General features: G+C 39.8%; 1 protein-coding gene across 3 annotated transcripts; it reads left to right on the top strand.

Annotated features, from left to right (window-relative positions):
* The first annotated feature begins 364 nt into the window (after nt 1-364).
* LOC121298655 (macrophage mannose receptor 1-like) lies at nt 365-27998 on the top strand. 3 transcript variants are annotated; one of them, XM_041225815.1, is made up of 7 exons: nt 371-765; nt 12917-13261; nt 13506-13859; nt 14379-14702; nt 20904-21068; nt 24406-24494; nt 25286-27998. In XM_041225815.1, the coding sequence occupies exons 1-7, from the start codon at nt 474-476 to the stop codon at nt 25418-25420; spliced, it is 1704 nt and encodes a 567-aa protein (XP_041081749.1). In that variant the 5' UTR covers nt 371-473; the 3' UTR covers nt 25421-27998. The 3 variants fall into 3 exon arrangements, with proteins under 3 accessions (XP_041081750.1, XP_041081749.1, XP_041081748.1); XM_041225814.1 differs by having other exon boundaries at nt 377-765; nt 20904-21266; XM_041225816.1 differs by lacking the exon at nt 20904-21068 and having other exon boundaries at nt 365-765.

Raw genomic sequence — 27998 nt, 5'->3', positions numbered from 1 at the left:
ACACACACACACACACACATATATATATATATATATATATATATATATATATATATATATATATATATATATATATATATATATATATATATATATATATATTCTTAGATAGCCTGAAAAGTCTATGTTATTAAAGGCTTGTTCTCCATCACAATGCATACAGATAATAGCCAACAATACGTACTTGTTTTTTTTTTTTTTTCCTCTCTACTGGTTACATTTCCTATTGGTCCCTTGTTTGGGCAGGGAACCTGAATAAACCAAACAGAAACAGTTGCAGGTCCCTTTATGGAATACATCCTCATTTACCTTATACATTTCCATGCTATAGCTGTGTACAAATTGCCTGATTTGCTTGCTTTCATTCCGCAGCGCATGCTTGCTGATGCCTACCAACACTATGTGCTCGTTGTGTTAGCTATTGGATATATTTCCTGTTATTTATTTGGGCAGATGCTAAACGGAAACACACAATGCAAATTATACAAGAAGAAACAAAGACTCTTTCATGTATTTCCCTTTATTTAATTAGTCCTCATTTGATTAAAACATTTACATACTTAAATATAGACAGTTTCACAACCACGCTCCGTCCCTGCACACACACAGCGACTGCGCAGAAAAGATTGCACTGGTATAAAGGTCCTGTTGGGGACACCGCTCCAAGCTCCAAGCTCCTGTCTGCTGAACACTCTGAAAGGACGATCAGACTTGTTGAGACCGCTGGGATGGAGAAGACTGCGCTGGTCCTGCTGTGTCTTGCAGGTAGGGAATGTAAGGATGTGTGCCTATATATTGCCCTGGCCTTCTAGGGAGAGGCTGTTTTTTTCCTAAGTCACAGTACAGCTGTGGCCTCGGAACAGATGCTAACACTTTCGCATAAATTCGTTCTGCTTAATAAACTGTTTTGAGCCTGTGTACAAACCATAATCAAACCAATTGAAACACACTATTGGAACACGTCATCTTCTGATACACACATCTTGCGTGGGGCAGTGTACATGTTGTTCCAGTTAAATGGCACAAGCTCTTATTGTTTCATCAGCCTTTGTTCCTTTTCATTATACAACCCTTTACTTATGCTTCCCATTTAAACGGTAAATAAATCATTTAAACTGTCTGTAAACATTGTGTGATTTTCCTGTGTTTAATGTAATATCTGAATCCACGCAGGATTAATAAACTCTTAAAATTAAGCTGTACATAGCTGGTGCACATCAGCAATTTGCAATCACCAGTCTTGTTCGACCTTGTAATGCGTGGGTATAGTGCTATGCTGCCTGCGAGAAATGAGCAAAACACATAGTAATGTTTTCAAATGTAACTTCCTGTTATCTGATTTCTGCTAACACTGATAAAGAAGAAATGGAAAAGTAACTTTTAATGTGCTTTGTCTTGCATCATGCTAGGGAAATAAAACCAAATTTGGTCAAGGAAACTATGTCAGCTAGCTGTATATCTGTGCTGTATTAAATAATTCCTGAGCTCAGAAAATAACATCTATACTGATGCCGGCTCAGAAACTAACATCTCTGACACCATGAAAGCTGGGCTCGGAAACAAACATTCACACTTATACAGCTCAGACATTACAACCCCTGAGGTCTTCCGTATGCTGTATGTGTTTTATTTGCTTTGTTCCTGTTTGGATTTTGATTCCTGAATAAACCATTTTTGATAACTTTACGCGAAGAAATTTAATTATTTTAAGAAGAAGAAATCGAACCTGTTACGTTTTGGCGAACCGGTAGCCAGGAGATGTTGAACCCCAAACAGAAAACACCTTCGGGCAGGACAACTGGACATCTTTTGAGGCCAAGTTGATTTGGTGAGTATACGAAAGATTACAGTATTTTTTTTAGCAGAAACATACTGTATACTGTGAAATATATAAAAAAAAGGTATTTTGTCTTTGTTTTTTACTGTCTGGTTTGTAAGTCACAATAAGGGGCATTAGGATAGCCTTTAAATTAACCGTTCACATTTATTTGAACTGACAAGGAACAATCCAACGGTAAGTTCCAGTTAAGCCCAGTTCAGGCACATCTAAGTGTAAATTAAATGTGCCATGAATTTACGGGCCAGTTGATAAGACAGAGCGAAAGGATTACAAGTTCGGTCTCTTCACCACACATTGTTAAAAGCAAAGCAAAACCAAACAAGGAATAAAATAACTGTTTGAAACTTTTTGTAACTTGGAATAGAGGCAAGGGTGAGGCCACGCTTTTTGCATTAGATCACTTCAAAGAAGAATATGTTGCAAATCACAGTAATTTTTTTTGTGAATTCGTGTTTGGCTAAAGAAACTGAGCCAGAAAAGAAACTGGCAGAATTGTTTGAGTTTGATCCACACACAAAAAAAAGAAAGATAAGGAAATACTGGCTTTTAAGTTTTGTGGTCTGCAAGTGGTCTGTTTGGTGTAAAAGGGAAAGTTGGAAATATACGGAAAGGATTTGAAAGATCGTAAAATGACACTTGTGGGTCAGTGCAAGGACTTAAGTGACATTATTATGAGAAATGTACAAGGAAGCGCACTGAATGCAACAACACAGTTGCACTGGTATGTGTTGCAAAAGAGAAGGAAATCGAACAAATAAAAGGGATGCATCATTTTTGAGTGCTACGATGTTTTGCTATTAATCGTAATTACGGCTTTCCTTCAGGGGAGAAGAATGCGCATTACACAATGAAAATTTACAGTATAATTATGCGTAAACGTATTTTTTTTTTTAAATACCAATTTAAGGAAAATGTAAATGTGTTATCAAAGTATGCTGATAATTCTGTAATGGGAACAAGAGGTTACAATCGATCTCAGAGCTAGAATGATCCACAAAGATTACAGCTCTGCAGCAACAGGCTGCAGAGTCGCAGCGAGTTGGGTACATCGGCTGAAGTTACAGAGTAAGCAGTATCAGAGCTACAAGTACCTACGGTGTGGTTCAGAATATACGCGTTGGTGTCAGATCTGTTGGCACGCTGGGATACAATATGTTTTATGTTTATCGCAATTCATGTTTTACAGAGCTTCTTGCGAGTTTGCTTTTTTCAGTATTAACATACATAGGAGAGGTGATGATAACTAGATTAATGTGACGATTGAACCAGAAGGAAGATTGAAAATGAAACAGGAGTGTTGGTGCGAGAGATTGACAGTGCAGTACAGGACTGCACAATTGGTGGAAAGTAATACAGGTATGAGCTTGGCTATAGGGTATGAATGCGTATCAGAATAAAGTCAACTTCTCACTGTCTAATATAGAACAGACGGCCGCAGTAGCAAAAGTAATGATGCACTCACAGTAGTAAAAAATCCACTGATCACGACTGACCATGAGGAAACGCCTCAGTAAATTAATTACTTATATAAGGATCACATTCACTGGCTTAAGCATGAAGCACCCTGGTGCCCTGGTTGACGTATAACAGTCATTCTACATCCTTCGCCGCCCAAAGAGCTCTGGGCTGGCAGAGTGTATGGACCACATCCTAAAAGAAATATCACAAACGTGTGCTGCAGTGTGATCACAGTCGGACAGCATGTCTGACCCAGCTACTCATGAAGGTCAAGTTTACGTGCACTCTTATTTTCTTTTTATTTTGAGCCTCTCAATTGCAAGCTGTTATTAAGTGCAGCGAACATAGGCAGTACTTTTACTTCTGTGTGAAGCATTAACGTTTCTTGGACTGTTTAACAGACAGAAATGGGTGCAGTCAGCAGCAAGCGCTGGCGGCAGAAAAAAAAGAGAGAGAATGGTTTTATAGCTGACAATGCTAATGGATACCTTAGAGAGGAAAAAGATTACATTGTTAAACTCTACGTACATGTAAAGTTGTGTTGTGGCAATATTGCAAACTAGACGTGGTTTGGATTATGGCAAATAAGATGAATATGGTTTTGGAGTACTGTTCATGCATTAATTAAAACAATTACTTTTATATTGTAAATGTGGTTATTTTAATGGTTAAAGTCGACTACCATTGAAATAAATTTGCAACATTTTTTATTTTTTTTTTGCTTTTGTAGAGAAATACGACATAACTGTTGTCTTGACTTGAGTAAAGCGGTGCTTTTGTCTCTCTTGTTACACTGGTCATTCTCATGGTTTTTATGCATTTAGCTTTTTTCCAGGAAGAAGGAGTTATTTTATTTCTAAGGAGCTGTTTTATTTCTGTTTCTCGCATTCTTGACTCACACTTTATTTTTTATTACCGGACTCCATTTCTCTAATAGACCCTGACTTATTGAGCCCTGCGGTATTATATTTGATCTGTTAAATTAATGCTGTTAGTAAGTGGAAAAAGACTAGTTCCCATCATTTCTGTATGGGAAGCATGAACCTTTGAACACTTGTAACTTTTCTTTTCACATTTCATTTTTTGTGTGCGTTGGGCATCTTGCCAAAAAAAGGAAAGAGATGAAGAATTTAATTTTTTTTTTCTCTTTAAAGTTTTTTTTTTTTTCTTTTGTAAAATTGGATTTAGAATCAAAACATTTTTTAATGCATTTATGGGAACCACCTTGTGGTTGCAAACGAATATTTTATATTCTGTCCTTAAGAAAGAAAGTGGGGCTACAGAATATATTGGTAATTATAGATGCCTTCTTAAATTGGATTAATATGTTCACAATTAGAAACAGCACAGCTACTATAACAGTAAATGTAATGGGATATTCCTTATCAGTAGAGAGTGATAAAGGATACACACTAGCGATGGTACATAGTGAATTGGTAAAACTACTGGGTATATAACACTTGTTACACACCGCCACCTGGTGGTGACTATTGGTGATGGCTATTCATAAAGAAACAGATAGTAACTTGAGTTCCCTTTCAAGTGGAATGACAACCATTACCGAATGGGAAGAGCCTCTCTGACCCCGGCAATCACTGTGCATATATCAAAAAAGCTGCCCTATGAGGGCCCTGCTGTGAGGAGGAAATCTGTCCCACCTCCTGCTGATCAAGGACATCCTCACAATATTATATTGCCATTTTCTCTCTCATCTCACTGAGATAACACCTAGCTTGCCTTGTGCTCTCTTTGTGCTGGAAATTGTATCCTTTGCACGGTAAAACGCTCAAAATTGAATATCTAACCTGCAAATTGGATTCACTGTGGTAAGCTACGATATTAGTATTTTGAGATTGCTAGTTTCCTTAGTCTAACTTCGGTAGATTCTACTGATTAGAATTGGTTTCAACCCCTCTACGGAGATTGGCGCTAAGCTTTTATTCTCTTTCCATTAGCTCGTGTAGTTCTTACTGTGTTTGAGTCGCGTGAGCTATTGTGGCAGCTGCTGTAGCATGACCCCGCTGGCACATGGCGCCGTGCTTCAGCTCATGGATGGATGGCCTGACATTCTCCTGTAGAATTCTCTGATACAGAGCAGAATTCACGGTTCCTTCAATGATGGCAAGTTGTCCAGGTCCTGATGCAGCAAAGCATCCCCAAAGCATGACACTACCACCACCATGCTTGACTGTTGGTATGAGGTTCATACTGTAGAATGCAGTGTTTGGTTTTCGCCAGACACAATGGGGCCCATGTTGGCCAAAAAGTTCCACTTTTGACACATCTGTCCATAGAACATTGTTCTAGAACTTTTGCGGATCATCCAGGTGCTTTTTGGCAAACTTGAGGCGAACATTCATGATGTTCTCAGTGAGCAGCGATTTCCGCCTTGCTACTCTGCCATGAAACTCATTTTTGCCCAGTGTCTTTCTGATGGTAGACAGTTTTACGCAGGATGGCCACTCCTGGGAAGATTCACTACTGTCCCAAACTTTCTCCATTTGGACAATATGGCTCTGGCTGTGGTTTGATGGACCCCAGAGCCTTAGAAATGGCTTTGTAACCCTTTCCAGAATGATAGGCATCAACAGCTTTTTTTCTGGAGTTTTTCAGGAATTTCTTTTGATCGTAGCACGATGTGCCTCTAGAACCTGTGTGCTGACAACTTCACTCTGATGGTAAGGGCCAAAGTTAGTCAGATTTATATTGGGCAGGGATAGCCCAAATCAGACCTGATTGTTAACCAAAGTATTTAAACAGCTGACCCTAACTATCCCTTTAATTGGGTTGAGTTAACTAGGGGGGGCAATAACTTTTTCACACCTGAAGATTGCATGTTTGATTACCTTGCACACCAGACAAATGAAAGAAGCACCAAACTTTGGTGTCATTTTTTTTCTCTCAGACTCCCTCTATATACTACTACAACCCACAAAAAGATCTGACCAAATTCAATGTGAAAAATGTGCAAAAATGCAGAAAAAATCAGACAGGGGGCAAATAATTTTTCACGGCACTGGAGTCAGATATTTTTGCGTTTTTACCCACCTTCATGTTGCAAACTGAGCGAGGCCCTCCCTGGGCTTGAGGGTGTTGCAGACAGCATGCCCTTAGGCATCATGAGGGCTCTGAGGCTATCGCCCTGGAGCTGTACTATCGGTAATCTGGAGCCACGACAGCTTTGGTACAGCTTCCGACCTGGTAATGGTTGTCATTCCACTTAAAAGGGAACGTTAGGTTATTACCATAACCCTTGTTCCCTGAAAAGAATAACAACCATTACCCTTCGAGGTCATGTCCCTAGTTGACTTCCCCCTCACAGCAGGGCCCTGATAGGGCAGCTTTTTGGGGGATTGACAGGTCAGAGAAGCTCTTCCCATTCGGTAATGGTTGTCATTCTTTTCAGGGAACCAGGGTTATGGTAATAACCTAACGTTTTCTTTTTCATGCATGGGTGATCAGAAATGGCTGTTTGTGGTTAAGAAACAAAAAGACCTCACACATCCTCCACAGCGATCTTGTGAATAAACAGCCTATGTGAGTTACACAGGTCATTGAGTTAAGCAGTAGGTGTTCTTTTTCTGGTAAAAACCCCAATATGAGAGTACGCATTCCCAGGTGAGAAAGGAAAGTCAAGGAGAGAAGGCCCCATTGTGGTCCGAGTGAAATCAGATGTCATCAAAAGATCTTAATACTGCACTTGCATTTCTTGCAGGCTGATTCTGAAGGCGATTCAGACAATGCGACAAGGGAGGATTCAAGCTGGCAACCAGGATCAGGAACGTGCAGCTGACCACACAGAACTGTTCACTCTCAGACTATTGCAATGAGATTATTGAAAACTGCTGCTCTGCTCTGGAACCAATCCCTGAAATGCTACAATATTGTCAGCTGGAAGTTTTTTTTTTTTTTTTTTTTTTGTAACCAATGTGGAATTGGACTGATTTATTGTAGTGTTGAATGTGTCTAAAATGTAGGGAAATGAATGGTAATGTTATTTATAACAATGGGTTATCAATAGTGTTATACAAAATGAATACATCTGTGGGTATTGTATAAAAGAATATCACAAGATATAACAGAGTTTTGTGTAACTGTGTATGGAAAAGGAATTGCTCCCAATGTGTTACAAATAGATGACTGGGCATGCATGTACTATTTTAGTACTTATTCAGTGTATAATTTTTGAAATTATAGCTCCAGTTTTTAGAGACTATGATCTGCATAATAAAACTGGTAATGTAATTAACAAGGTGATATTAAAAGGAAACAGCTTAGTAAAGTTTAGTAGACCCTCCAGAAGAACAGAAAAGAAATGTTATTTGGATGAGTGTTATTAGTGAGGATGGATGCGTGAGAAGGGTAGGAATAATACATTGTTCTCAAGATCGGTTGAAAGAATTGAATGTCCAGTGTGTGATTACCAGCGCCACCTGGACTCAGGCCAGAAGAGGTACTGCAGAAGAATACAGCATTTTTTTTTTATTTTTATTATTATTAATTTTTTTGGAGAAAAGATGGGAGGAAGAAGATGGAAAAAGAGGAGCTGGAGGAAGCAACAGCCACAGCAAGTCTGCCTGACATGCTTGAGGGGGGAGGAGTGGTGCTTTGAAATTGGCAAGGTTGGCCACGTGTAGCCTGACGGTTACCACTTGCCACCTCAGGAAGAAATGGTGGAGCCATAACCACAAGGAGGTTATCTGGGAAGCCCTCCTCCACAGCATGGGAGTGCAGTATTGCTGCTGCATCTGTGGGGATAGGGGGCATTACCCAGTGAACTGCCCCTTCCCACCAGAGGAATGCCTGCTGAGCCCGAACGTCCTGTGCCTGAGTGGGAGGAGCCCGAACGTCCACAGCCCAAGAGGGGGAGACAGTGCATCCACAGCCCAGGTACTCACCAGCAGAGGGAGAATACCTGCTGGTTCCAACCCCATGGGAGGACTGAGTGCCGCTCCCACCTCCACCAGCAGAGGCAGCATGCCTGCTGGTTTCCCAACTGCCGCCAGAAGGGGAGGAGCCCCTGCCGCCTTCGCCGCCAGAAGGGGAGGAGCCCCTGCCACCTTCGCCAGCAGCAGAGCAGCAGGAGCTGTCTCTGTCTCCACCCCCGCTAGAGGGAGAGAAGCAGGAGCTGCCTCTCCAGTCAGCATTGGAGGGACCAAGGCAAGATGCTACCGGACCTCAGCAGCCCCTGCATAGGTTGCTGAGGGGAGCACGGGGGAAAAACGCCCGGCCGTAGTGGCTGCGAAGAGGGCCAACCCCAGCACCACAGCTAGGCCTGGCTCTCCTCCCGCCATCACCTCCAGAGGGTCCGCTGCCGCCGTCACCTTCCGAGGGACCGCTGCTGCGCTGCCTCGCACCGCCCATGGATGCCTGCCTCGCACCGCCCAAGGATGCCACGTCTGCATTGCCTGGGTCTGCCTGCTGCTCTGCATCGCCTGGGGTGGCTTGTGTCTCTCTTTTTTCTATTCCCTGGGGTCGCCGAGGGTCTCGCTTTGCCTGGGGAGCTGCAGGCCATGAAGGGCGGTGGGGGTCAGGAGAGCAGTTCCCCCCGCTACAGTTTGGCTGGAGCCCCGGAAGAGGGAGCTACCAGCCAGGAAGACATGGGGAGAGGAGGACCTCCCACCATGGCCACCCCCATGGATTACTCCAGACCCCTCTTCCGGGACATTGAGACTGAGGGGGGAGGTGGCTGTTGGGGCCATGTGTGCATTGCACAAGGGGGGGGGGGGGGGGGGGGGGGGGGGGGGGGCAGGGGGATACTGTCCCACCAGACCCACATACCTTTGGGAACAGGATAGCAAGATGAGAGAGAAAAGAAATTTAAAACTGAGTATAGGATCAGTGAAGGCGATTTCCCAGCCTGACCTGTATGGGTTTTGTTTTGTGTTCATGATTTTATTTTATTTAAAACCTTTTATTTCGCTCTGTGAGCAAGTGTTTATTTTTGTTTTAAATATTTTATTTCTGTACGTTTTAATAAACGGTGCACGCCGTGCCTGTGAACTGCAGATACCTTTCGTTGTTCGTCCTTCTTCTGGTCTGACGTCACCGTCATTTCCTGCCACAGGGATATAATAAATTTTGTTTTAACATAGTTTAAAAAAAAAAAAAGATTAGTAATGATAACAATTAAACCTGATCTTTAATTATTTTCTTTGTTGCACAAGGATAAAAAAAAAAACACAATGTTTCTGGATGTCAGAAAATAATTTGTATCCCACTTAAAATAGAAGTAATTGGAGAGGATGATTATGGATTAAATATGATTTCGGCACATCTACCTGACATTGAGGATATTCAGGGAAGGAGTATATCTGTCAGTTCTCACACTGGTAGCCACTCTCGTTATGTTCTGTTATGACAAGTGTCAGATTAAACAGAAGGCTATGAATATTGGTTATCTTAAGAAGGTAATTCAAAGGGGGGATATGTAAGGATTTTTGCCTATGTATTGCCCTGGCCTTGTAGGGAGTGACTGGCTTTTCATAACTCAGAGTGCAGCTGTGGCCTGGGCACAGATGATAGCTCTTTAGATTTCGCATGAATTGTTTCTGCTTAATAAACAGTTTTCAGCCTTTGTTCCTTTTCATTATACAACCCTTTACTTATGCTTCCCATTTAAATGGTAAATAAACCATTGAAACTGTCTGTAAACATTGTGTGATTTCCTATGTTTAATGTAATATCTGCAGTTTTAAAATTAAGCTGTACATACCTGGTGCACATCAGCTATTTGCAATCACCAGTCTTGTTGTTTGACCTTGTGATGTATGGGTATAGCGCTATCCTATGGGTATAGCGCTATCCTATGGGTATAGCGCTATCCTGCCTGTGAGAATTGAACAAAACTCATAGCATTGTTCTTAAATATAGCTTCTTGTTATTTGGGTTTCTGCTGACAGAAGAAACACAAACGTAACTTTTAATGTGCTTTGTCTCATGCTAGGGAAACAAGGCCAAATTTGGTCAAAGAAATTACATCAGCTAGCTGTATATCCCTGCTGTATGAAGTAATTTCTTTGCTCAGATAACAAACATCTCCACTGATGCAGCACAGAAACTAACATCTCCACTAATGCAGCTCAGACATTACACATCCTGAGGTCTACCTTATGCTATATGTGTTCTTTGATTTGCTTTGTTCCTGTTTGCATTTTGATTTTAATAAGCTATTTTTGATTAATTTTACCTGAAGTAGTTCAATAATTTTTAAGAAATCAAACCTCTTGCAAGAACCCTATCAGCACTAATGTTAAGTTAGGCAAGGAAGTGTGTGAAACCAGCCCATAATTCTATTTCTATTTCAAATGTATCTCATTGGATGATAAATCTTTTCAAAAGCTTAAAAAGAAAAAAAATGTATGCAGTATGTTAGTGTATGCAAATCTGACATTCATTCAAATTCTTTCAGAACAGCACATACAATATATAATAACGTAAAAACCATTTTCATGAACTATATATAATATATATATATAGCTTATATATATATATACCCTAATATATATATATAAATAGCCGACCAGATCATCATGTATACGAAACCGAAAAGTTTTAGGCAGGTGTGAAAAAATGCTGTAAAGTAAGAATGCTTTCAAAAATAGACATGTTAATAGTTTATATTTATCAATGAACAAAATGCAAAGTGAGTGAACAGAAGAAAAATCTACATCAAATCAATATTTGGTGTGACCACACTTTACCTTCAAAACAGCATCAATTCTTCTAGGTACACTTGCACACAGTTTTTGAAGGAACTCGGCAGGTAGGTTGGCCCAAACATCTTGGAGAACTAACCACAGTTCTTCTGTGGATTCAGGCAGCCTCAGTTGCTTCTTGCTCTTCATGTAATCCCAGACAGACTCGATGATGTTAAGATCAGAGCTCTGTGGAGGCCATACCATCACTTCCAGGACTCTTTGTTCTTCTTTATGCTGAAGATAGTTCTTAATGACTTTCGCTGTATGTTTGTGGTCGATGTCATGCTGCACAATAAATTTGGGACCAATCAGATGCCTCCCTGATGGTATTGCATGATGGATGAGTATCTGCCTGTACTTCTCAGCATTGAGGAGACCATTAATTCTGACCAAATCCCCAACTCCATTTGCAGAAATGCAGCCCCAAACTTGCAAGGAACCTCCACCATGCTTCACTGTTGCCTGCAGACACTCATTCTTGTACCACTCTCCAGCCCTTCGGTGAACAAACTGCCTTCTGCTACAGCCAAATAGTTCAAATTTTGACTCATCAGTCCAGAGCACCTGTTGCCATTTTTCTGCACCCCAGTTCCTGTGTTTTCATGCATAGTTGAGTCACTTGGCGTTGTTTCCACGTCGGAGGTATGGCTTTTTGGCCGCAAGTCTTCCATGAAGGCCACTTCTGACCAGACTTCTCCGTACAGTAGGTGGGTATACCAGGGTCCCACTGTTTTCTGCCAATTCTGAGCTGATGGCATTGCTGGACATCTTCCAACTGCGAAGGGAAGTAAGCATGAAGGGAAGTAAGCATGTCTTTCATCTACTGCAGTAAGTTTCCTTGGCCGACCACTACTTCTACGGTCCTCAACGTTGCCCATTTCTTTGTGCTTCTTCAAAAGAGCTTGGACAGCACATCTGGAAACCCCTGTCTGCCTTGAAATTTCTGCCTGGGAGAGACCTTGCTAATGCAGTATAACTACCTTGTGTCTTGTTGCTGTGCTCAGTCTTGCCATGGTGTATGACTTTTGACAGTAAACTGTCTTCAGCAACCTCACCTTGTTAGCTGAGTTTAGCTGTTCCTCACCCAGTTTTATTCCTCCTACACAGCTGTTTCTGTTTCAGTTAATGATCGTGTTTCAACCTACATATTGAACTGATGATCATTAGCACCTGTTTGGTATAATTGTTTAATCATACACCTGACTATATGCCTACAAAATCCTTGACTTTGTGCAAGTGTACCTAGAAGAATTGATGCTGTTTTGAAGGCAAAGGGTGGTCACACCAAATATGGATTTGATTTAGATTTTTCTTCTGTTCACTCACTTTGCATTTAGTTAATTGATAAATATAATCTATTTTTGAAAGCATTCTTACTTTACAGCATTTTTTCACACCTGCCTAAAACTTTTGCACAATACTGTATATATATATATATATATATAATGTATAGATAGCAGGGAGGGGGTTAAAATTCATCCCTGCTAAAACCATGTGAAAATGCACTGTGGGTGAATTGGGCTAAGGGTTTTTGTAATTGTTAATTGTTTTTTTTGTTTAGTTAATCCCCTGCACCTGGTGTTAATTGTAAATTGGAGCCAGGTGCAGGGTATTTAAGGCTGCTGAGTGCAGAGCCCGACTGTGCGTGCACAGTCGTATTGAAGAGAGTGCTGTGTGAGTTTGTGTTCGCTGTTTGTGTCAGGTAAATGGCTTAGCCGTCCTGAGTGCTTAGTTAGGTTCCCGTTAATGTTAGTTAGAGCTCCAAGAGCGAGCTAGGTGTTCGTTTCTGTTTTGTTTGTTTTCATTTTGTGTTTATTAAAAAGTGTGCGTTGGCGCTTTAAAAATCAATTTCCGTGTGCTGGGTCTGGTCTTAAAGGGGCAACGAACGACGATATATAATTTATTTATTTATTTTTAGGTTTTTGCATGCCCGCTTCTAACCAGATCAGAAAATATGTGTTTGTGGGAACTAATATGACCTGGTCTGAAGCTCAGAGCTACTGTAGAGAGAACCACATAGACCTGGCCACTGTGCGCAGCCAGGAAGAAGCAGAGCAGCTCTTAAAACTTACAGGATATTCTCTCAGTGAAGCTGCCTGGATTGGGCTGTATCGTGATGACACACAGAACTGGCAGTGGTCTAACAGCGATGATGTCATCTACTCCAACTGGATGGCAGACCTCTTCTGTGCTTCAGTCAGTTCAACAGGACAGTGGAAGGATTTACTCTGCACTGGCAAGGAAGCTTTCATGTGCTACAATGGTGAGATGAGATTCAATTAATCTGTTAATGAAACAGCTGAGTGGACTGGATAATGAAGCCAGATCCAATGTTGTGTACTGATAAAGACTGCAATGAGGGAAAAGCTTTCATGTGCTACACGGGCAAAGATTTAGCTATTTCTATACTGTGAATATGTAGTATTACTAAGATTTGCTTTGTTTTTACAAATTGGAGATTTTCCTTTGGGCTCAGAGCCTCTTTGATCTGCTGTTTGTGTTTACAGAAACCAGCAACATCACTGAGAGATACACCCTGATTACATCATCTAAAACCTGGACTGAAGCTCAGCAGTACTGTAGAGAACACTACACCGACCTCGTCAGTATAAAGAGCGCCAGTGAAAATGAAGACCTAGTGAAGAAAGCGCAGGGCAAGCCCTTCTGGATAGGCCTGTTCAATGAGCCCTGGAAGTGGTCACGCCAGGGGGATAACTACACTTATCGGAGCTGGTTCAACCGTGATTCCAGCGGAGAACCAAACAATAAAGAAGGCGATGAGAAATGTGTGGTGATGAATGAGAAAAGTGACTGGTATGACACTTCGTGTAGCAACCTGTTTTGCTTCGTCTGCTGTTCAGGTAAGGGCTCCAGTTTAGTCTCTGTTCCTGTTGTGTGTGTGCTTGTGTGATCAATATAATGCTAGTGTTCTGGGATATATAATGTTCAGTGCAACACTGTGGATTCTATAGAGCCTATTTGCTTCCCTATTACCTGGCTACAGGTAATCCTTAAGGAAGTGTTGTGTATTTAATTTTACTTTACTATTTATCAAACAGTACTTGTATCCCTTATAGAAGTATACCACAGTAAAAGCATAGCAAAGTGTAAAAGCATATTAAAAGCATGATAAACCATAGATCAGCATTGTAAAGTTCAGCAAGGCATTGTAAAGCATTTAAAAAAAGACAAATCATGATAAACTATTATAAATGCATGTATAAGCATAGCAAAATTGCAGTTACTGTGCAACATTACAAGCTTTTAAAAGAAAAGCTACATTTTTACAACTGATCTCTGACTTTTAACAACATGCAGTGTGCATATCATTTTATCTGAAGATCACTTTTTCAATAATTTTGCGGGTGCCTTCTCTCCAGGAGGATACTCTGGTAATTGCAGCTTTGAAGGAACTAATGAAACTAAGACATGGCATAAAGCTCAGAGCCTCTGCAGAAACAAGAACAAAGACCTGGCCACCATTGAAGACAAGGCCAAGATGAATAGTATTTTAGGCATCTTACCTGCAGTTACATCCACCTGGATCGGTCTGCATCGTGACAAAGAGAACTGGCAGTGGTCCAATGGAGATGAGGTAATCTACACCAACTGGAGACCAAAATTCTTCTGTGCTTCAGTCATGCCAAAAGGACAGTGGACAGATTCAATCTGCACAGAATATAAGCCTTTCATGTGCTACAACGGTAAGATGAAATTGAATATTTGTTGAATAGTGAAAACAACTGACTGTACTGGTGAGAAAGAGAGAGAGATAGAGATAGAGAGAGAGAGAGAGAGAGAGAGAGAGAGAGAGAGAGAGAGAGAGAGAGAGAGAGAGAGAGAGAGAGAGAGAGAGAGAGAGAGAGAGAGAGAGAGCTTGTTTAATATTTAACGCTGTAAAAGAAGCAGTGACTAAATTGTAATTGCTATCAAAATGGTTTAGATCAAAATGATGGCAGTCTGTAGAATCAGTGTAGTTCTTGGTTTACTGCTGGCATCTCATATAAAAACTGAGCCAATGTGGCTTGCCTTGGGCTTAGGAATAACATACACAAGACCAGTGGTGCCAATTTAGCAAAACCTTACTGTTTAATTACTGTTTTTTCCAGTGCTAACAACTCATGTTGTGCTCATCTGAAACACCTACATAAACATTTCGGAGATGACACAAATAACAGTAACAACAAAAAAAAACCAACACACCGCACCAACACCAACGTTTAATAAAATAAATCTGATCCAATTCCGTATTCTCAAACAAAATCCACATGCGACAATTGATGCAGAATCATAAAGACTTATAAAATGGAAAGGTTAATGATTGATTTTCCATATTTGGTGAATTTATCATCCCAGTAAACTATCAAATCAATAAACAGAATGCTACTGGCATTGATTTAACCACATACTGATTGACTGATGGACAGTTGATAACTTGCTTTAATAATTCACAAGTGTAGGTACATAATGTTGCAGACAACTACATTTCATATCAATGTATGTAACACCTGAAACACCCCCTTGTTATTCTTTGTGTTGGTTTTGACCAACGTTTTAAACAAATGGTTGATATGTTGTTTCAAGAAAGAAGTGATACCATTACCATTTTGTGAACCGACAGCAGAATAAAAATAAAAAACAAACAACTATCAATAAATCAATGTGTGTAACACATACAATAATTTGCCATGCACTTCCCTACAACTGAGTAAATATTGTTCATTATGTTGGTATTTTGACGGCACCGGGTGTAATTCAAAACAGTAAACGCATTTCTTTACTATAGAGTGAATTAATAGTTCAATTTTTGTAATCCAACGAGGTAGTCTTCAAGAAATCAAATGATTTCGTTTTGGTTTGAGATGTAACAGGAGAAAAAAAAGATCCAGATGATAGATTCATCAAGCTAAGGATACCGGCGTTCTCACAATCATTCACCAAAACATCCAAATCAAATGATTTCACCAGCTGTTCAACTGCCAGAAGCATTAAATGGCTCAATCTTTCATCCCATGTAGTTGTCCTGCTGTAGGTTTTTACTCTCTTCAAAACTGGGGAGAATCTTTCATTGTAAGCTGTGGTTACTGGCAAGGTAAGGGCGATTTGAATTACCTTCAGCACTTTTGTATAGGCCGGAGGAAGAGTCTGCAATGTGTTAAACAACGTGAGAATGTCACAGTCCTCTGCATTTGACAGTACTGAATAAAAGTACGTTTTTGCCGCACAGGTTTGAGAATTCAAAACGACCTCATCAATGTGGGTGTGATACAGTTTCGAAAACTCTAAGTGTCTACATCCCATGAACTTTGGCGATTTTGTGTTGAATGCTTCCATTGATTGAAGAAGTTTTCATTATCTGTAAAGCATCGACTCAGTTCGGCAGTGAAGCGATCAATAATTGCATAGAAAGCCCTTCTCATCTTGTGAATGCTGCTTGGCTCGTCATTGTTTCGCTGTCCAGTTTTTGTGTTCGTAAAATAGTCAGCTAAGAGCTTTGATATTTTATTATAATAATAATCTTTATTTATAGTGCGCCTTTCATACCACAAGGTTCAAGGCGCTGCACAAAAAACAGAAAAGATAGCAAAACATAGAAATTCAATTAAAATTAAGAAAACTGCATAAATTGATGAATAAAAATTAAATAGATTAAAATGCACACACATACATACATGTAGACAAATGGATACATAAACATACACACATATAATCACACACAGCAGTTATATGCGCTCTCTTTTTAGTTCTGGTAAGGACCCTTTGCAGCTGAATTTTGCACAATCTGCAGCCTGAATAAAGCTTGGCTAGTAAGTCGATAAAAAAAGGCCATTACAGTAGTCCAGTCTACATGAAATAAAAGCAGGGATTATATTCTCTGGCTGATCTGAAATGGACAGATGTAGATGCAGAACTCCCAGGGTTCGCATCGCTCTCAACACCAACACTTGCAGCAAAGCGTTTTGCTTTCATTAATTTGGCTTCCCATTCTGCTTCTGATCGGGCTGCTTCTTACTGATTTGTTGGGTGTTTTTGTTTTTGTTTTTTTTTTTTTTTTTTTTTTGTAACTTTGATCAGGTCCGTCGCTCGCAGTAACACAAGGTCGCTTTCTTGCAGTTGCTCGGAAAGTGCATTTCTTATACCCATCACTTTTTTCCAGCATGATGAAGGAGGCAGATTCCAACCTCCTCTTCAACCCAGTCGCCTCGGTGGAGCTGTCTTTTTGCACTGAGACAGTTGCTTGCAGTACAGCCAGAATAGCGTCATAACGCAAAATGATCTTATTATTTGCTCTGTACCAGTACCGCCACCGCGCGGTAGCAGGTCACTCTAGGTTAAGGACAGGCTGTTTTAAGTGTTTCTTACATGTCTGAAATGCTGTTGACAAGCACCAGATTCAGTCTGGGAGCATTGCAGTGAATGTACACAGCATGAGGTACTGTTTCCTTTATTTTTGCCTGCATTCCGTTTCCGCATCATTTCATGACACTCGCACCATCGCAACACTGCCCTATACAGAACTGAAAATGAATGCCCATACTGCAGACTTTTTCGTAAATAAAAATTGCTAACGAATCAGCACTTGAGTTATGCATGTGGTAGGTGCCTATTGCTCTTTCCTTCACTGAACCTTTGTAAAGGTACCTGATCAACAGAGCGAACTGCTCCTTTTTCGACTAATCTTTGTCTCATCAACTAAAATGGCAAATAATTTTGCTTCTTGAATTTCAGTAACGTTTGTCCTTTGAATTCGCTCACCAAATCTGTGAATCGGGTCGTTCTGGTATTCGTGTGACGAACAACGTCGGTACCATCGCTCCATTTTTGTTCTTGGAAAGCACATCCAACATTCGACAAAGTTGCCTCTATTGTTAGATGTACCGGATTCATCGTGCCCTCGGAAAGACAATCCTTGTGGACCTAAAAAAGCTTGCTGCTCTAAAAAGCGCTTTGACTTGAGCTCGGTTTTTCTGGACTTTCGCAGACCTACCTGTGGATATCGTTGACGCTATGGATGTTTTTTTCACCTGAAGAAATGGCCGATACTTCGTCCATGCAACAACTGAGATTTTACGACGGTCACTTTCTGCATGTTGCTCGAACAGAGCATGCATATCTTTCCAGTTGGAAAACCCTTTATTAGTGTATGTTCTGCTTCCTTCCCTTTCCCTGTTTTTAAACAATGTCCGACAAAATGACAACATGGGGGGAAAAAAAAAAATATTCAACAAATATTCAATCCACTCGTCGACATCGTAATAATTCTTAGAAAATCTACTTCTTTTTTTTTTTTATCCTACGGGAAAGCTCTGTATTCCTGGCTGTACAGGAGAGTCACTTTTACATAGACTTTAATCGCTTAAATCACTCACTGTAGGGATGACTTCTAAAGAATGTGCTATTTCCCTTCAACTTTTCTTTTGAAAAATGTTTTCTAGGGTACTTTGCATCCCTGTTTTCATGATTCTGTCTATGATTCTTTTTTTTTTTTTTTTTTTTTTTTTTTAGACAGTCATTCTATATTTTCTTTGAATGGCAGTGAAGTTTCACCTCGGCTGTGGCGCATTACAGCGCACTGAAGGCTTTGACATTGCTCGCTCCTGACATAACTTTTAACTACGGTATACCTCGAGGGCCAAAAAAAACAAAAAAAGTGCAATTGCATGTATTAGTTTCCCATAAATTTAGTACGTTAAATAAAGAACTCGTGTATTAATTAATTTAATGCTTCGAGGCTTGGGGGAGGGCGGTTGCAAACCTCGTAAATAACACTTGTGATTTTTTTGTTGTTTGTTTTGTTTTTAATGGTAAAGCATATTAATATACATGGCAAGCCAGGGTAAACGCTAATAAATGCAGAGGAAAAGCATGGTGCTACTGCAAAAATACTGTGGTACATTTTTATAAGAAATCTTAGTGTCTCTATATAGATAACTACTGGAAAGTGAATGGTTCCTTTGTCTAGTTGAAGCCTAGTACATTTGTTATTGTTACTGTAGGTACTGCTGCAAAATGTCATAGCAAATGCAAAATCAAGGTTACTGTCTGTACTAAGCAACAGACTGTCTGAGTGGGGTGTGAAACAAGGATAAGTATTTGAGCTCTTTTTTTTTTTTTTCAATTTGCACGATAATTTGAGTTTAAATAATAATTCCAAGCTTTCTACAAACCTGAAAGACAGCAAATGTGCTAATCAAAACATGAAAAATATATTGTTTTTAGGTGGTATATCAAAGCCGTAATCGCCTATCAATCGCTTGCAAAGTCAATGATTGGTTAATGTTGGGTGTCAGGATGACTTTCCTCTTTGAATTATTAACCTATTACAGGTTGTCTTCTGAGATAGGGGTGGAAATAAGTGATGCTTAATTAAGTTTGACTGGCCCGTCTCGGAAGTGCAGACTTGCTGCTCTGACTCTCTAGCCGGTATATCAGAAGCAACGCGAGCGAGGGTCCAACGCACAAAGCATCCTGAAAGTACCAAAGTGGTTTAGTTTTCTTTAATGTTGTAGAGCAGTTTTTCTCCAAAACGGTCCTGAGAACCCACTGTGTCTGCTGGTTTTCATCCAATTGAGCTATCAGTTACTTAACAAGACCTTTAATTGAACTGATATACTTAGAGCTTTTTTACTTGTTTTTATATCTTAAACAGGGCTGGGAACTATTGCGGTAGAGCATATTGAATGAGATGACATTCTGCATAAAGTATTAAGTATTTGATTATAAGTTTATTTGTTATTTTTATTTTCTTATTTTGATATAGCTTAAAGCACATGCAACTAACTAAACAAGACATTTGCAGTCTCTCGTATCTTGGCGTCTGGGAAGAGAGCCAAAGTTAGCAGGTGTCTAATCAAGATGTGTGGAGGAGTGGAGACACAGTGTGAAAACAGAACACCAAAAACAAAGGACTAGTTTGAAACGGTTTCTAACAAATTAAGTTAAGATAGTCTGTAAAATGCTTAAATGTGACGCACTGTAGAATTATAGAATATAGATTTGGGTGAGTTTCTCCCTTTACCAGGGGTGTGTTGAAGGTGTGTGATAGCAGGGTGGATCCATACTGATTGGAAGAGAGTATAAGAAATGGGGTGGACATGCTAATATAATCATAGTATTTAATGTAATATTTTTTGTTTGAATCTTCAGTCAATTCTTTGATTTGACTCCACCGACGTCTGTTATGATAAATGTATACATTAGGGCATGCTGTGACCTACGCATCTTTGCTTACTTGTATCTCGTGTTTATATGATTGTATTGAAAATTATTTTCTATTATACATAAAGTATTTTTTATAAAAAAATAAAAAAAAAACTTAATGTCATTTATTTCCCTACAATAATTAGGGATAAACAATGACACATTAATCAAAATGATATACATTGAATCTATAAATTCTAATGCTTAAGTTATTGTAATATAATCATTTACATTACTCAGTTAGTTCAGCGTGCACAGTAAAACCAAGATGGACTGCAAGTTAGTAGTAATTGTGTTTGTTTGCAAATGAAGAGGCTTTTTTAATAGCTCAAAACACTTTTTTTCAGTTTTGGTTTCAGATATTTTATAAGTTAGGTTAAAACTGATTGAATAAAATTCATTTAGGGTTGTTTTTTGTTTAACCCTAATGGGGCTGTAGCTGGCTATATGATGTACCGGAGCCTCAAATTTCTCTTGACAGGCCTGGCCACGCCTCTGGGTGTATGATATAATAAACAGCAAGTTTTAGGTTGTTTAGCAGTTGAGAGGTGCTATTTATAAAATAGGTCCTTTTTATTTGTTTTGCCTTTTTTAATTTGGTTGGACGATGTGCAAACTACGACTCTACAAACAGCTCCTTTCATTGTGACTGCAATGGAATATCACATATTCTGTCCCATAGATTTTAATTTGTTTGTTTACAGAGACCAGCAACATCATTGAGAGATACACCCTGATTACATCATCTAAAACCTGGACTGCAGCTCAGCAGTACTGTAGAGAACACCACACTGACCTCGTCAGTATAAAGAGCGCCAGTGAAAATGAAGACCTAGTGAAGAAAGCGCAGGGCAAGCCCTTCTGGATAGGTCTGTTCAATGAGCCCTGGAAATGGTCACACCAGGGGGATAACTACACATTTCACAACTGGGCTTTTACACAACCAGACTGTCTTAGAGGGCATCAGAAATGTGTGAATATAGGTGTAAGGGATAGTAAATATCAATCTAGAGGTGAATGGGATGATGTGGATTGCAACATGAAGCTCCCCTTCTTCTGCTTTGACGGTAAGGCTCCCTGTTCAGTCTGTGTTCTTGTTCAGCTCAGTGTTTTTACCTCAGTCTGTGAGCAGGGACACAGAGGCCCAGTACATCGGATCCTACAGCAGCTGTTTGACCTCCCCAGAGCAGGGCAGGGTGTAGCCTAGACATCTGAGGAACCTGAACCTGATCAGAAACCTGTCCTGTCATTAAGAGAATGTGAGCAAGGAGCAGCTACCCCTCATTGTTACACCCAGGAAAGACACGTGCTGTCTTTATTCCAAACTTGCTTGGCATTTAGGTATTTTATTTATTTAAATTCACAAAAGCATTTTTGGCAACTGAGGCGACACATATAATATTCATCATTGCAAGCATACATTTTATACAACAAATGTTCCTAAATATCGAAATACTCAAATACCAGAATGTTAGATTATAGAATATTTCATTTTGATGTCCACATTTTAAGGGCATTCTGTCTTCACCATTAGTGAATTATCAAACAAAATGGAAAAACATAAATAAATGTAAAGCAAGACATGTAAAATGTCCCCTTCTCGTACAGGACAGAGCGATCTTTAGCAGAAATATTTTCGATCTTTGATGCAGCTGATGTCTTCTTTAAAGTTTCTTAAATGAAGTCATGCAGCTCTATGCAGTGTGTGTTTTATCATTTACCGGAAGAAAACTAAACCAGCTTCCAGGCTCCTAATTTGCTGCATTTATTTTTGAGTGATAAAAACCATGTATATTTACACCATTCTTTTGGAAATGAGAACTTTCACGAGGAACTACAATATTACACGTCTGAATATATTTTCATGGAAATTGTGAAATCTATGAACAAATACAGCCTTGTCTTGAGTTTCTTCATACCAGAACATATGCCCTTTGAAATGTTGTTTCTTTTTAACTACTCTGTTTGATTCCAAAACATCATTGGAAACTTTAATCATGTGATGCCATAGAAAGTTAATGAAGCATTAGAACACACAATGCACAGGTTGATGGTAATATTGTAGTGTACCAGGGGGCAGGACAGGGAACAAAGTTCACACTCCAGGTTATAGGGTCAGTGGAATTCTTTATTAACATACCACCTCAAACCATCGACAGCACACTGAGGCCAGCCAGTATGGTGCTGGATAGAGAGAGTACGTTAGAGAACTAGAGACCCCGCAAGCGAGCATCTTAACCGCAATGCAAAAGATCCCAGCTTGCCTGCATTCTTGGTTATGGATAGGGTTCACATATGACTCAATGTTCACTGGGACACTTTGGGACAGTTCAGGCTTTTCAACTCACAACGCAATGCATTCTGGTAAGTGTAGTCCTGCTGAGAAAGCTACCAGAGACAGGTAAAATGCACCAGAATGCATTGCGGTGTGAGTTGAAAAGCCTGGGGTGGTCTGCTTGCCGCAAACGTTTGCTAAGGGTGGCGAACACTAAAGAGACAGTTTAATACGAACAAAAATACCGACTGGATGGGAGAACATTTCTTTGACTCGGCGATGGACAAGTTTTGTCAATGTGTATGACAAAGCAAGAAACAGAAATAGTTATCAGATATGTTTATTCTATGTTATTTTTATAATGTGAATTAAACTTTAATATAAAATTTGTAAAATGTTTAAATGGTAAAATATATAGTCCTATGTATATTGCTGATGATAAATATTAACTAATTAGTCTAAAGTGCTCTAATATCTAATTTGTATAAGGGTCCGTTTACATAATTTAAAAAGAAAGAAAAAAAGAAGTGGTTAGCTGATCTTCTTGAGTTTATAAATGGTTACAAACACAGTTATTCATTAAACCGCAGGATTTACACCGCAGCACATACAACGTTGCAAGATAGTACACTGCAGTAAATACAAAGCTGCAAGATAGTATACTTTTTAAATTAATAAACGTTCTTAAGATCACCAATCTTGTCCGTTGCTGCACCGGCTTCAGTTTTTTTTTTTTTTAAATGGCACAATATGTGTAGCACCTCTACAGCTGAGCCGTCGTTTATTGTGTTGTAGGTTTCACTATTAAATTATGCGATTATTAAACTATTTCAAAAGTCATGTAGAGTTTCTCGAGTTTTATTAGGCTACTCAATGTAAAACATATTCCAGCGGCGGCAGAACTGGAGAACCAATCCTGTCCGGGGACGGGAGCAGCCTCTCCCAAATAGGGGATCACGCAGTAAAAGAGAGCAGAAGGGACTGGAGGGGTGCTAGAAAAGAGGAGTCGGGTTTTCTTAATGAAAAGCGAAAGGTATCCTGTCGGCGTGTAACCTCGACTAGAGACAAGCGGAACGGTGCTGAGAAATAGGAGAGAAGCTGATTAGAGAGCGTGGCTACAGCTCATAGCGACCGGAGAGTCATATAACAGCGCAGCACTCAGTCGTCTGTTGGCAAATAAAAATTGAGTTAGCTCTGAATCCCTGTCTCGCTTTGCTCATTTCGTAGATCTCTACAATATTTATTATGTGGATGCTTTTATAAGGGACGCTACGTTCAAAATGACAACCAACTGAACGCTGCTAAGGTCGCTATCATCCATAAATTCGTCTAATATGACTAATGAAGCCATTAGCGCAGCTAAATCCGAAGTTGGTCTAAGCGCCAATGTTAAATGTTTGCGGAATGTTCAGTAAACCGTTCAACTAGCCAAACAGAGTTCACTGCGTGAACATGGAGTCATATGGGAGTGCTAGTTATGTAGCTTTTAACCTCATCTCACGGACAGAGTCCCAAACTGCAGGGCACCACATAATACTGCCCGTTACATTAGGGTTAGGGTTATATTTGAATGGTTAAGCAAAGGGTAGCAGTTATAATAATTATAAAGTTTAAATAACACTTCTTGTTAACAGCTGAAAGAGAAACTAAGTACAATGTTTAAAGGTAAAGCAATAAGAGTTTGTGATTTTGTGTTTCCTTGGTTTAGCATCAGCGCACCCCCTCGCTTGCGGTGTCAATGAGTTGCTGTTGAAGGCCTGTATTGTTGGACTTTGATTTAATGACATCTTGGAATGGTCTCGGTTGTCTAAACCCACATGAAGTCTCAGAAAAGTCTTACATTAGCACAAAACAATCCACAACCTTAAATGCACAATTAAAACTATTTATTTTGCATTTGACTAACATGTTGCACACTGTCTTCTGCACAGATAAGATGACAATCAGAAGGGTCAAATTGACCGCACCAAGAGGAATGAATCTTGAAGACCCCAAAGTGAGCGAAGCCATTTTAGAGCAGGTGGGTGACATTCCCTTTCTGAATCCAAGTTTTTGTGATTTGTGATCCCTCGGTGTCAGACTGGTTAGTCTCATTTTCATATTACTGATGAAGGCTTTGGCCGAAAGCTTTTATAGTTTTACTCTCACTTCCCAGATTTTTCCAAATAGACGATGGATAGAATGTATCATTTAGTGTGACACTTAAAACGGACACTTCAAGTAATTGCAGTTCACAAAATAGTGCCGTAAAGTCTCTCTGCAGTGCAAATCTATTTATGTTATAGATCTCAAATGTGCAGTTTTGAAAGCACATGTGATTGCAAGCATGGATTTGAATTTCAAAACACGATATCTGGTACTACACCAGGATAAAGATACCATGCTTTACAACTGTCTTGTACTGCCTGGGTCATTTCACCTGGAGAGTAATTTCCCCACCCCATTCACTGGCTTCTATCTTGTCAATAACCAATCGGCTACTTCTCACTGACTGGAATGCCTCCAGCCAGTAACATGTTTTGACCCAGAAAACACTGCTGAGATTAAATGACCCAGGAAGTACAAGTGCAGAGAGATAACCTAAGAAAGAGGCATAGAAACGGATAGCTTCCTTTAACCTTAAAGAGTGCTAGATATCATGTTTTAAAACGAAAATGCATGTGTGCTATAATACGTGTTTCTTTTAAAACTGCACATTGGAGACATGTGTAGCCAATGGAAGTTTTTATTTGCTGCTGCCCATCTTGTCACCTGCTAAATGGACAACCAGATAGACAGAACTCTTTGGTAACATTGTGCTTCTTGTTTCAGATTCGGGAGCACCTCTCCAAGACGTCTCAAATGGGCGGTGTTAACTTGAGCTGGAGAAAAAAAGACGGAGAGATTTTCCACGAGGAGGAGGAGGAGGAGGAGGAGAAGGAGGAGGAGGGGTGCCCCAAGCCCTGAGACGCTAAATGGGGTTTCACGGCATTTTGACACTCATCGCTAGCAAAACATATAATGAAGTATCAGTAAAATGCTGCTTTTTTTTTTTTTCTTAGTTTTGACAGACCAACTATTTTTTGGTAGGTTACCTCATACCTGAAACTATCTTTTGAAACTTGGTTTATTTTGGACAAGTTTATTTCTCCATAATACACAGCTTGATAGTAATATTGTACATTTACAAATGAATCCTTGAGTTCAGGGGTTTGCCAGTAGCCTGTTCTTGACGACGTATCCATAGAAAGCAACATTTCCATGGAAGAATCAGAATTCCGAGTTCTCTGAAAGGCTACTGTAAAAGGCTTGTTCTAAGACATTCATTTTAAATGGCAGGCTTTTAAATTGTCTCTCTAATGATATTATAACATGCTATCTGTGACTGCTTGGTGTGAATGTTAATAAGTAATCAAAGATGAACCTGTTTCACTGTTCATTGTCTGTCCCATTATAAAGTGCTATTGCACTGTGATTTCGCATTTTCCCATTCTTTTACTCTGTGTTTGTTCTGCTTAGTCTATCAGGGTTTGTACAACCCTTCATCACCTGTAACTGGAGTTTATCATTAGTGTCTTTGCTTAACCTGGATTGAACTGTGTTTTGTTCCACTCTGCCAACTTTTACCACAAGATACTGCACTTTAGACAGGTCATATCTGTCTCTTACAGTTATGTTATAAAGGCTTTGGCTTCTCCACTGTATTGTTAAGGTCTGGACCATGAAGTCAGAAGCCTCCTCCACTGCCCCCTTTCTCAGCTTAACTATGCACTGCGTTTGTTCAGAAGTTAGGTAAGCATGTGGGTATGCCTAGGACAGCAAGCTTCTGCGTTTAATAAACAGGCAGATTGTACACACCAGCTTGATTATCAAGGGGGCATTTTCAAAGCTTTTTTCATCCAAATGGCAAAGTGTGAAGGAAGCCCTAGTCTGACTTTAAAAAAGACATTTCTGGAGAGCACTACATTTTATATCTATTAACAAATGTTACCTATAGAGAATTTTAATAAACTGAAGACTAGTGGGGGGGGGATACTGTATGTAGTTTCTAATGTACTGGACTCTGCGCTCCAGGTAAGGTTGTGGGTCATTGAGTAATGTACTCTTTCCGAGACCAGATAGGTGGCAAACGGTATTTTCAAAAGTTCTATTCTTAAGATGCGCAATGCCATTTCAGGGTGCACGCTTCATGAAAATGCACTCGCATTACAGCTTGTTAAGCAATTGAAGTCTGTAATTAGCTCTAACAAATGGCTTCTTTCCTAAATCGATTTTTAAAGGATTTTTTTTTTTTTTTACTTAGAACACAGAACCTTGCTTTTTAATTAATTTCGGAAAATGGAAATGCAATCACTTTCTCACCACTTTACAGAAAACGTTAATACAATCTAATCTAGAGCTCTATCAAACAGTATGCATTCCACATTAGTGAGATGCTTGCTGTCAGTATACAAGAGAAATGTGTCATTAATATTGTATTATAATTACTGTGATTTAAAATCAATTTCCTTTTCACAATCCTAGTCACAATAGTCACTACTGGTCCTGCTGTTTAGTTTATCTTTCTGAGATTGAAACAGCGATAATTTTCCTTGACTGAAAAATAACCACTAGAGGGTGCAAATCTGCCATTTATACCCCCTTACAATCTATACTACAGCAAAGTCGTAATTGAAAATTTTAGAAATAAGGGAAGGGAGAAGAAATTATAGCTGCACCCCTTGTGGTCAGTTCTCAAACCATCGCTTTTCAGAAATAAAGCTTTTAGAAGTCTTTAGAAGCAGACTCCTTGGTTGAAAAAAGACAGTGAGTTAGTAAGCCTGGTAAATTTTAAAATAATAATAAAACACACACACACACACACACACACACACACACAGTGGACTATGAAACAGGTAAGAAATGAAAAGTTACGAAAGTGTATCTGGGATACAGTACGGCAAGACCAGGGCACTCGCTCATAAGTGATGGTCTGCTTTTCACTGTGGGTGATGATCTTTATAAACAGGGGTCGCTGTTTATCTGGAACCAGAAGCCAAACAGCCGGCTCTGCCTCAGCCCGATTCACACCAGACGGGAGTTGTCTTGCTCAGACAGGTGTGCGGTGTAGCTCTGTTCCTTCTCCGAGACGATGCTGGCAGCTGTCTGTGCTGAGCTCTCCTTCTCAAGAACCAGATCCCGGACATCTGAACACAAAGACAGCATTCTAAAGTTGACTAGAAACCCCTTTCATTCGCCCTAGTTTATGGGCCTAACAGAAAATTAGCTTTTTTTTTTTTTTTAACAACTGTATAAACTTTCTTATTGGAGAGATACACTATATATCTCCACAGTGTATTTTTCTTTCGAAATGTGTGTTGTTGATTTGTGGTTATTAAATTTACCTCTGATTTCATCCCCAACTATTATCTTCCCTGACCGCAGCCAAACCAGCGCCTTGTTTTACACACAGAAACTCGAAGGAGAATGTCAGCGAGGTACCGCCCTCTGGAGGACAAAGGCCAGCCCTGCAGGGGTCCGCCTGAGCTCACCAGGCACCTGGCGG

This window comes from Polyodon spathula, chromosome 24 (genome assembly GCF_017654505.1).
Source record: "Polyodon spathula isolate WHYD16114869_AA chromosome 24, ASM1765450v1, whole genome shotgun sequence".
Taxonomy (NCBI): Eukaryota; Metazoa; Chordata; class Actinopteri; order Acipenseriformes; family Polyodontidae; genus Polyodon; species Polyodon spathula.
This window is presented reverse-complemented; position numbering and strand designations above follow the sequence as displayed.

Coding starts and splice junctions, on each gene's coding strand:
- LOC121298655 (XM_041225814.1), top strand. CDS start 474: ATGCAAATTATACAAGAAGAAACAAAGACTCTTTCATGTATTTCCCTT. Junction 21,267..24,405: donor CCCCTTCTTCTGCTTTGACG/GTAAGGCTCCCT, acceptor TCTTCTGCACAG/ATAAGATGACAATCAGAAGG. Junction 24,495..25,285: donor GCGAAGCCATTTTAGAGCAG/GTGGGTGACATT, acceptor TTCTTGTTTCAG/ATTCGGGAGCACCTCTCCAA.